Source organism: Frankliniella occidentalis, unplaced genomic scaffold, assembly GCF_000697945.3.
Source record: "Frankliniella occidentalis isolate FOCC.00 unplaced genomic scaffold, Focc_3.1 Scaffold11, whole genome shotgun sequence".
Classification (NCBI taxonomy): Eukaryota; Metazoa; Arthropoda; class Insecta; order Thysanoptera; family Thripidae; genus Frankliniella; species Frankliniella occidentalis.
In genome coordinates, this window is record NW_026267141.1 from 1670888 (window position 1) to 1681596 (window position 10709).

General features: G+C 41.7%; 3 protein-coding genes across 5 annotated transcripts in view; 2 read left to right on the plus strand and 1 right to left on the minus strand.

Annotated features, from left to right (window-relative positions):
• The window catches only part of LOC113207350 (uncharacterized), a 10480-nt gene extending 10000 nt beyond the window's left edge, over positions 1-480 (plus strand). The window contains exon 6 of the mRNA XM_026423878.2: positions 160-480. Coding sequence (XP_026279663.1) covers positions 160-335 — 176 coding nt within the window. The 3' untranslated portion in view covers positions 336-480. The remainder of the gene's footprint in view (positions 1-159) is intronic.
• A 598-nt stretch (positions 481-1078) lies between these two features.
• Positions 1079-8307, minus strand: LOC113207349 (PDZ domain-containing protein 8). 2 transcript variants are annotated; one of them, XM_052277646.1, is made up of 18 exons: positions 8142-8307; positions 7722-7897; positions 7444-7641; positions 7173-7365; positions 6933-7090; positions 6636-6849; positions 6418-6551; positions 6124-6324; positions 5864-6032; positions 5592-5782; positions 5270-5493; positions 4912-5176; positions 4494-4811; positions 4208-4393; positions 3861-4124; positions 3559-3768; positions 3220-3329; positions 1079-2737 (listed from the first exon to the last, which is right to left on the minus strand). In XM_052277646.1, the coding sequence occupies exons 2-17, from the start codon at positions 7875-7877 to the stop codon at positions 3252-3254; spliced, it is 3159 nt and encodes a 1052-aa protein (XP_052133606.1). In that variant the 5' UTR covers positions 7878-7897; positions 8142-8307; the 3' UTR covers positions 1079-2737; positions 3220-3251. The 2 variants fall into 2 exon arrangements, with proteins under 2 accessions (XP_052133606.1, XP_026279662.1); XM_026423877.2 differs by lacking the exon at positions 3220-3329.
• Positions 8308-8536: 229 nt separating this feature from the next.
• The window catches only part of LOC127752374 (uncharacterized), a 170490-nt gene continuing 168317 nt past the window's right edge, over positions 8537-10709 (plus strand). For both annotated transcript variants that reach the window (XM_052277652.1, XM_052277651.1), the window contains exon 1: positions 8537-8639. The gene's annotated coding sequence lies outside the window, so the exon portion shown is untranslated. The remainder of the gene's footprint in view (positions 8640-10709) is intronic.

A 10709-nucleotide genomic window follows, 5' to 3' on the forward strand; every position in this document is an offset into this window, starting at 1 on the left:
GGGGGAGGGGGGTGGTTGCACTGTGCTTTCTTTTAGTGAAGTACCTTTTGGTCCGGGCTGCCTGTTCTTTTATTATTAACACGACCGCATTCTGCTTGCCTAAAAGTAGATGGACTTATAGTACCTTGCCCTAAAAGTACCATATCGGCTATGTTCCAGATGACGTGGTGGTGCTGATGGTAAACCGCCTGTGGTCAGAAGTGGTGGATCTAGGGAAGCCCATCATAAACGAAAACATTGCCGAACACCTAACGGCCTTGGCGAACGACGTGTTCAGAAGCGTGCCTTACGATCAGCTGTTCCCAAAGAACTCGGAGCCCATGGATGGACCATAAAGTTCTCATGACCCACCCCAAAACACTTTTCTCATTAACTAATTTATATCTAATTTATTTTCAACTGTGATTGTTAGAGATGATTTTTGTGTTTCTGGTCATAGATCTCAGAAATAAAAACATATGTTTGCAATTTTTTTTCTCAGTCAAGTGTATTTATATTTTAGCAATTTCACATGACACATCAGCAGTGCAAAATTTAACAAATAACAAAATGGCAGGCACTAGGGTTTCTCAGCCAATCGTTTGTGATAGTATGCGGTTGAGTCGGGACTCACAACATTCTTTGGTGTTCACTGATTTAAAAACACAGTCTACAGTGTGAGAATTGACTTCCACATGAATTTTCTTAGCATACATGGTGAGTGAAAAATCTACAAAAATCTAACTTGTCTGTTTTTTACCAAACAAATGGTTGCTAAAATTGACAACATTACAAATTTATTACCATGCCCAAAATATAGCAAAGTTGTTTCATACCTAAATGAAATGACAAGCTACCAAAAACGTGTCAGAACCCCGGTTGGTGAATTTTCATCCAAAAATTGTGGTGTGGCTCGTTGTTGTTTACCAAATGGTGGAATGATTGATCCACATGGTGAATCAAACAAAAATGATGTAACAACAGTCCTGCAAACTAGTGATGTATGCAGCCAAGTTTTCTGCAGCCAATGTTACAAGAAGTTACAAGACAAGTTATATTTGCATGCAAATAAGAGAACTAAATTAATAGGAAATTTGGCCAGGTTTTTCTCAATAACAAATATAATGGAGCATGGAATGTTATCACAATCAGTACAAGGGTACAAATTAAACTAAGGTATCATCATATATCTCGGCAAAATTATTCCCTCAAACAAAAATTAAATTATATTTTTAAACTTTTAACTCAGCAGTACAAGTGTGATTGATTTAATGTCAATTTGTTGAGGAAATGTTTTTCCAAAATATATATCACAGAAATACAGTACCGTGAAATTTCTGGCTTCAACATTAAACAAAAATAAACAAATAGATACAAAATCATTTCAGCAAATATGAAGTGGAGATAAGGCTAACATGTTCACTCAGTTTTTCAGGATAGCCTACATGTATCACAGTTGACATATTTTACTACTATCATCATAAATAGCACACAATAAAAACAACACAAAAAACTAAAGTGTGTAAATCGTTTAGCTGCAAATAGGCAAACATTTCAACACCATCACAACTTCTACTTTTTCATCAATAAATATAATGATCTAAACACAAAACAAAACAAACAAAAAATCAAGCTAAAAGACAGGGGTTATAGGAGGAATAAAACTTGTCAGGTCTCTGTTCAAAAAGCAGAGGCTCAAAATCACAGACTAAAATCAACAATTGAAGCATCAGCTTGAACTAATTCAAGTCAGGAATGTAATCATCTCTAATACTGATCTAAGAAAGATAATACCTGGAACAGCAACAATAATACAAACAGCCTTGGCAAAAAGGTCTACACCTATTTGAACAAACAATCAAGGTCAATGATGAACACCTAGCAAAATACAGATTAGCAATACTGCTTAAAACAGGTGAAATCTTTCACTACCTAGAATGAATTGGCAAGTCTTCCAGGCAAAGAAAAGACCATTACAGGTGGTTAGTCAAGAAACAGAGAGCTTAGCTAGTCTTAAATGTACCTACTTCCACATCAATCAATGAAACATTAGTTTGACACTATTAGAAATAAATGTAACCATGTAGGCTATTCTAGGTGAATCATTTTTGGTGCAAAGTGATGCCAAAAAATAAAAATGGCACAACAATTTCAATTGGCAAGCACAACTTATTTACAATATACTAGGAGGGTTCAATACTTAAAGTTCCAATAATTTTTCTAGTCAAGGTTTACTTGAATGGTATACAAGTTAATTGACATTTTCAAAAGACAAGGAAGAGGTTTACTGATGAGTTACATTTAAAGACAATAATACATTTAGTGAGTTTGGGGTTCGCTTTCTCATTTGCCAGGAGTAATGAGCCAAAAATAAAGTAGGATAAATCCATATTGACATGATGCATACCTAGGGCAAACCAAAGACTAGCTGAGAACTTCTAAAAGATAATAGAATTTTCAAGCATTTGAAGCATTACAAACACATTTTATATTGGAACTGGAATTATCACAAATCAATCGATCAAAAGTCTAATTGCACAGTCCAGAGCATGGGTTGAAAATACTAAAATTGTATTACAAAATACCCATAAAAGAACATGTTTGTCCTCCAAGAATATTAAGGAATATTATCATATAACAAATAGCTTCTGAAAGAGTTTTATGAGAACATTGAATTGCACAAAACATTAACCTTTCATCTTCTGCATCACACAGCACGTCCACAAAGGCGCAACTCAGTTTAGTCCCCACCTTTTCTCTGAAACAAACGTAAATAAAGAGTAATGAGTTTATAATGATATCGATGAGGTAGATAAACAGTACCAAAAGTATGAAGCCTGTCAAATTCAGTACATGTTGGAAGAGGCTTGCAAATAAAAAGTAAACTGGTACAGGTGAGGGTAATTTTGTGTCGAAGGTGGGAAGGATAGTTCACAGCTGTCGGCAGGGAGTGTGCGAACTGTGGGTAGCACAAACACTCTAAACTTGAGGTACATTCAAAGCTGGAGAACTATGCAGGGCAACCAAGATATAGTTTGCGGGACAACCTGCGATTGAACCTGTGGTCATTGAGATAGCTAATAGAAGAGTTTTAATTTACATACTTCAGAATTTTAAAACTTCACTTTGAATATCATGCAAAAAGATATGGTTCTCATCTCAAAAAGCAACAATGGACACACACAGTGGTCTGGAAAGGGATCGAGAAATACTTCTACATGACACACTTATTCCACCAACCCATTAAAAAAGATGGCAGCAGCAAAGCCACATTACAACAGCTGTTTGCGTAAGGACACTCGTCGTTTCTTCAGATGAAAATTCCACTTCCATGGACGTAGGGGAGAATTCTGAAAATATAAATACCCTCTACCTTGTAAACAAAATGTGTTCCCAAAATTCAATCATAAAAATCTACTTTGAGTGGGAAAAAAACGGTAATAGTTGTAATGTATAATGAAATTCTTGTTTGCAAACAGTATACTGTTTGTTACTCTAACACTACCAAAACAAAAGAGACATACCACATGGCATCAAAGAAACTGTCTTTTTAATTTTTTAGAATATTTTAAAAGTTACCTGTAATTGTTCCTCTTGATCTTGTGTGTGCTGAAGGCCTGCACAAAAGTGCAGCATTAATATTGCCAAAGCTTGTACTTTTTCGTCGCATTTTCCAATAAGAAAGGCAAGTCTTGCTTTTTCAGTGGAGTCTTGACAGTCAACTTCTTTACGTGCCAACTGCATTCTTAGACTGGACTCACTATCCATAGATATTTTAAGTTTTGATATCTGCTTAGAGATAAGCACACAAATTATTACAACAAACACACTAACACTACTAGAGGTGTGTCCTCGGAAGGATAAGAAGTTACAAATCTGACCATTTTGTTAATGCGCTCTATCCGCTGCAATGGGGGTAGACCAGAGTACAATTCTTTACCAGTGGCCTTGGCAACAGCCATTAGGTCTTCAGAGCCGTCATCTCCAGCGCCACTGGCGGCACCTCCGGAACTTCCAGAAGCACTGGGGCGCCTTAACTGGAGGAGCTGTTCCAGTGCAACAGACACATCCTCATCTGCACTGGCATCCTCATCTGAACCACTGTCCATTTCACTAAACTGAAAAACTGTTTCATGTAAAGAGGTCTGAAACAAAAAATTAGTCCATCATTAGCATACTAAACCAATCCAAATCTTACAGAAAACACTTCATGAGTGACAGACACAACCTTGCGTGACGGTGCAGGCGAGTGCTGAGGAGATGGTGGTAGGCTACGAGAAAGGTTGTTACCACCTTGGGAACCATCTGAACCAGGAGGTGCCAGATTATGAGCCGATCCAACCCTCTTCAGACCACGAGCTTGAGTTGCCATAGAAGCCAAGAGATTAGTTATACGTTTCCGGTGACTCGGACCCTGAACAAAGAAAATAATTGTATAAAGCAAAAAAATTTAGAGAAAAATTAACTCTTAAGATCATAACATCCCACTTAATTAAAAAGTATAGTATTCCAACCTGAGTTGGTACGCTGGCCACTTCTTCAGCAGACGTCATGACAATTTCTGGTTGTATACTTGCTCGCCTTGGCTGGTCTCCACCTTCACCTTCAGGGCTGGGTCCTTGAGAAGATCCTCTCTGTTCAATAAATGCCCCTGTCACATCAGCATCTCCTAAGGAGTGCCTGTGGCCCTTTCCTGAGGATAATGTTGTGTTGCTACCAGTGGATTTGCCATTGGTGCTTCCACACGAGGAACTGACAAGACACTTGTTGACACATTTTTTGTGGCATGACATCCCACAGACTCGACACTGAACAGCATCTTTCAACCATATCTTAATAATGCAAAGAAATAGATAGATAAAAATAGAGGTCAGTAATTAAATTAACAATTGAGAGAAGGTTTCCAGTTGTTACAAGTAGCCTTGCTCATACCTTCTTAAAACAAAATCCACATTGAATGGCACGATGAAACTGGGTACGAATAAAATCATGACTTTTAAAAACTGATGAATCTTGCATGATATCCATCCTCACTGAGCTCATGGCAGCTTCAGGTGATTGGTGAGCTGGACTGCCTGAAGGAGCAGGTGGTGGAGATGGAGACCCACTGGGTGTTAGGTACACAAATGAAAGTAGCACATCTCCATAGCAAAGGCATGGCTCAAAGCCTGAATGATTAGAGAGCTTATGACTTTGGCTGCAAAGAGTTAAATTCTAAAATGAATATACTGCAATACAGGACTTCTCAAAAAGACAATCAAAGTGTAGGATCCTTCATTGGAATTGTTACCTGTTTGCAAGATGAGGGTCTGGTGGTAGAAAGGAATATGAGCTTACGAAGTGTCCAAGTCGAGAGCGGCTGCAATGGTTAGCAACAGCAGCTAGCAACACACTCACATGACCCAACAACTGATCACGACCACCAGGACCAGATCTGGCGCTCCAAACACTGACATTAAGGTAGCGATGCTGGGGCCCCACCACAAATTTGAGAGTTTCATTGAAATCAATAACCTGTAGAAATAAATGCATTAACACATGGATTTAAAAAAAATCATTTCTGTATTTTAGGAAGGAAATTATGGATTATTGATATTAAAGGAATGTCACACCTGATCAAGAATTATCTCTTTTGTATTGAGAATCTGTAAATTATTCTGGTCACTTTGAGACTGCTGTTGTTTGCTGCGATGATCTGGGCTTGGAGAAATTGAACCTCCTGCAGAACCAGGAGTAGAGCCTGGAGTAGATGAAGAGGTACTAGGACCGGGAAATATAGAAGAAGGTTTCTTAGCAGGAGAGCCTAGAATGGACAAAATGTTTAGACCCCAATACTACATTCAAGAACACACTTTGATACATTTTTGGTTTCATTTATGCTCACTTTGGGCAGAATTCGGAGGACTGGAAGTGCTGCTGTCACTATCAATACCATCACTCTGCTCCACAGAGACCCTTCTTTTCCGTAATTCTGATTGTCCTAACGTAGGGGAGTCACTTGTGACAGACACTGTCACATTAGATCTTATCGCGGTTGATTCAGTCTCAGAAGCCTAAAAAAGCATAAAAAGAAAGAACGTAAGCACATCAACTATAATTATAAAACAATCTGCTTTGGAAAACTTATTTGTGAAAGATAATTACTGAATTTGAAGCTGAGCTGTTAAATGCAACCCTTCTCTCAAGTCTCAGCGTGTATTTATCCCCAGCTCCTTTCATACACTTGGCAGCCTGTGCTATTGTTGATATTTTCTTTCCTTCAACTGCTATCAGAAGATCACCAGGCTGCACATCAGAATTGCTGGCAGGTGAACCAGGTAGAACAGTATCAACTATGACACAAGCCTGAAAGGAACGTTAGGGAAAAGGAGATATAATGTTCTGATTTTAGATTAATGACATTTAACGGTAAGTAATGTATGAGTATTGGACACAAACCTGATAACGGTCTGCAACAAACTCTTGTCTGAAAACAATGCCTAACTGTTGTTGTGGTGATTTAACTATACTAACATCCAGGGTCATATACGTGGCTGTATCAGAATGAACCATCTCCACCCATGCAGTACGATCTGAAAACCAACAATGAGCCATTAGAATGAGAAACAAAAAGGATTGCATTCAAGTTAAAATATTTTTTTGGGATCAAAACTAACCAACTGCTAGTGAGCAGTAAATGTTTTCACTTCCATTGCCTATAGTAGCTGCCAGTCTTGTAACCTCAACAATAGTAACCTCAAGACAGCCAGATTGTATTGAGTGTTGACCCCATTCAGCCTCTTCATCATTTGGTTCTGATTTTGCAAAAAATGGTTTGTAGCGCAGTTTGTAGTTGGGCAATGTATGCTTCCTTTTCAGAGATTTTCGTATCTATAGAACCAAAATAAGGAAAATGATAATGGATAATGTAAATTGTAAAACAGTTCAAGTAGACTGGTACTATTTCCACTAGCCTGATTAGCAATTATGTTGGTGATTTGAGGAAGCGGGCGACCCTGAAATTGACTTTCAACCTCCAGCTGAAGAACTGGTTCTGAGTAAAAACTGAACGACCAGTGGGTATAAGGGTGTCGAGTGAACTGCAGGCGAGCCATACCCACTAGCTCATGAACTGATAGCATAGAAATTCAGGTTAAGTTTTGAGGGAATTCTTGATTCAAAAAATTAAAAAACAGATTTACAGATTTACTGACCTGTAACTGACAAATATGCAGCACGACCCAAAACAAGATTTGCATCTAAAGATAGTTGGAAGGATCCACTGTAATGTATGTCTAAGCATAATTCCAAAGTGTCAATCCGGTGATGAATGGGATCCTGGGCCACTTGGCGTACTTCAACATTTCTGATTGTTGGGAAATGTGAGCCTAAATGCAAGTCGCGAACCTAAAAAGATAGACAATAAGCACGTAGTTAAAAGTGAATTAATATCAATGAATGAGGATTGTAGGCAAAATTACATACAGCTATGGAATCAAACAATTTCCCAGTTGTGGTGCGGGTAAGTAATTCTTCAAACTCAAGAGAGAGTTTGCGGTGAAACCATTTTCGAACTTTATCTGTATGTCGCATTTCTTGGAACAAAAATTGAAGAAGTAGGCTGACACCAAGGCATGACTCCTGCTTTGACAGGTTACGATTTCTCAGAGCATCCAAAATATGCTGCAAAATATACTTACAACTTTAGAAAACAGTGAAGATATTGCACTAGAAGAGCTTATAATTTTATGTCTAGTACACACCTTGGGCAAACAAAACGGAGTAGAAATGCCAAATGGCTGTTTTGGAGGTCCTACTTCAGGTTGGCTGAGCAGAAATTTTTGAAAAAGGTACCATTCTGCTGCAAGAACTGCAACTGCTCCAATAAGCATGCATAAAAACATCAAAACAAGGTCCATGATGTTGAGACATGAATTATCTGAAACAAAGGATGTACAGATGTACCATGTTGAAAGAACAATTGAGCTGTGTTTCGATGGAAAGTTTTCCACCATGACTAAAACTCTGTTAACAAAGAGAAATCAGGAGAAAAGTGCCATAAAAACATAATAGAAAGGTAAAAATGGTGTCGTGAAAAAATCAAAACAAATGGATGTCAAACTGTTAGGTTAGGGCATGTATAAGATGATTAAGAAAAACAACAACAGGAATTAACTACTTACTTTATGTAAGATCCAACCAAAGCGGATTCACTTAAGCTTAAGTTAATAAAATTCTGATATTATCTGAAGTCTTTCAGAAGTTCCCAAATCATTTTTCCACTTTTTCTGTTATGACATTAAAAAGAGTTTTCACAGCAGACAGCCTATGATGACAAATTCAGGGTCAGTTGAGAAGTAGCAACAGTTTCATGGCAGATGACAGTATCCTGATTCTTTTCCTGAAGACTCAATGTGCACATTAAACTTGAAAAAGTGAGAGTTTTAAAAAGAACTGAATTTTAACCCCCATTGGAATACAATCAAATGCTAAAATTGCGTTCTGTGTCGGAGCGCAGTCTTTTCTTTTCATACCCTTAAAACTGACATGCAGGACGCAGTATGACACTTTTCGATTCTGTATCCGATTCTCATCCGATGCAGCAAGTCCAAGTCCGTCTGTCTCCGAACTTACGTACGTTATGGACGTGAACAGAACGAACATATGGCCGCGGCTAACTGGTAAGTCATGCGTTATTTTTTTTCCTCGAGCGTTTTGTCCTTCCTCAGGAACAGTTAATTTTGCATTATTCAATGTCAACAAATATTTCGATATTAATTTTTAATTTTTGATGGAGAAGGGGCGGGACATGAGGTGTGATAGGGTTAGTCCTTGGCTAGTCTATGCTGCTATGCTGTTTTCGAGTAACCGGCTTCTTGGACAAAGCATATCGGATAATTTTTGTAATGTCAAGCAGCAATGGTTGGGGGTCCCGCCTAGACGGCTCGGGGGCCACTTTTGTTGTCATTCGCGCTCTCTCACTCTCGTGGGTCAACCAGTCTCTGGAGTCTCTGTCTCTCTCGCATTGAGTGGTGTCGTTATCCGTGCCCCCTGATTTAGGGCAATCGCCAGGTGTGGCGAGGTGTGAGATGCACTCGTTGAGGTCGGAATGGAAGCTGTAGGCTGAGAGCCGAGACTGTGTCCGCCCCCACCGATCGGTCGCGGTCTGCAAGCGCGGACGGTGGTCGAGCGGTCGGTGCGAGTGAGAGGGGAGCTCTGCGTCCAGATAAGTGGGTGTCTTGGGTGTCTTGGGTGCCTTGGGTGCCTTGGGCCTTGGGGACTTCGGTGTCTGCGTCTGCCAGTATGCACAAATAGTGCGCTATGATGGCGGTGATTGGTCCAAATCTCGATTTTTCTTTTTCTCATTGTCGCAGACGCAAGCACCCAACCCTGGTAGCAAAATCAGCAAAACTGCATCATGACTGCATTTTATGTCCAATTCAAAATGCGCCTACAGTGCGCATAAAGGGCCTAAGGCTTCTAATACGCCGAAAATTCGCAATTTAGCTGGGAAATATATTGCAGTCTTGATGCAGTTCTGCTACCGCGGACGGCACCCCAGACAGACACCAAGGTATCTGGACGCAGCTGAGATAGCACCCATTCGAACAGCACCGTGTCCTCGCGCGCCCTTTCTACAGGCCCGGCGCAGGGCCGCTGTGCGTTGCAGGAGGACGCCTTTCCTCGGCCCTCCTGTAGCCCGGGGCGGTGCGGGCTGCTCGGGCCCTGTTGCGCCCGGTGCGGTGCATCCTGCCGCCCTTGCTCCCGGCCCGGTGCGAGTGGCAGCCAGCGCTGAGCTCTGCAATTTGCGTAACGGTGACTTAAAAACTAAGTCAACCCTCCGCCGCCGTCCGTCCGGGCGGAGCGTTCCACTTTGCACGTGCACGGCTGTTGGCACGTACAACGTGCAAATGCACGTGCCCGCGGCGCCGCGGGGCCGCGGGGCGCCAGGAACAATGCCCCGAGCCTAGTGCGGTACTCGAGACGAGCGCCGCGCCGGCCGCCCTGGACAGAGCCGCGCCGGCCCAGATGCTAAAGACCCTGCCGGCCTCCCGGCCACGGCTCTCGGAAGCAGCAAGAGCGAGGAGGGACGGAAGTACTCCTCGGAACCCACGAGAGTGAGGGGCGGGCCCCCGTTTGTAGAGGGCGTTTAGAGGGAGGTTTGAGGTTTGGACCTGCGTGCCCCTGTTTAAAAATAAGATATTTTAGTCAAAATATCTACCAGGTCCGGCTGACGGGGGGTGCGGTGGGGGGTGCACCGTGGGTTGCCTTCTTACAGGGGTTTTGTGGCATAAATTGTCACTAGAGACGACCCCCCCCCTTAAACCGCGCCTGGGTGACACCCTTATTAATACTTATTAGCCCTTCTGAATCATTACCCCTCCCCCCTCCACGACCCCGCATCTGGCGCCTTGTGGCGAGCGGCCAGCCCGAGCAGTCGGCCGGCGAGCCAGCTGCGAAGTGCGCTGGTCATGTGTGGCACACATTTGGGTCACAGACACTACAGTATAGTAATACTTTGGGTCCCGGAACCGATCCGCAAGGCCAGAGCACGCGGATAAGCTCAGAGAGGCAATAAAGCAGCCGATCCCTGCACTGCGAGCGTTAAATAAAAAGTAGATAAACACACGAGGCCGAGGATGGTTTAAGGAGGGGGGGGGTATTTGAAAAGAATTACACCCCACCCGAGGGGTGCCCAACTGCGGTAATCAGGTGTACACAGACTTGGTAATCACTGGTAATCGTCGGTA

Coding starts and splice junctions, on each gene's coding strand:
- LOC113207349 (XM_052277646.1), bottom strand. CDS start 7,877: ATGGACCTTGTTTTGATGTTTTTATGCATGCTTATTGGAGCAGTTGCA. Junction 5,177..5,269: donor GACCCTCATCTTGCAAACAG/GTAACAATTCCA, acceptor AACTCTTTGCAG/CCAAAGTCATAAGCTCTCTA. Junction 3,330..3,558: donor ATCAAGAGGAACAATTACAG/GTAACTTTTAAA, acceptor TTATATTTTCAG/AATTCTCCCCTACGTCCATG.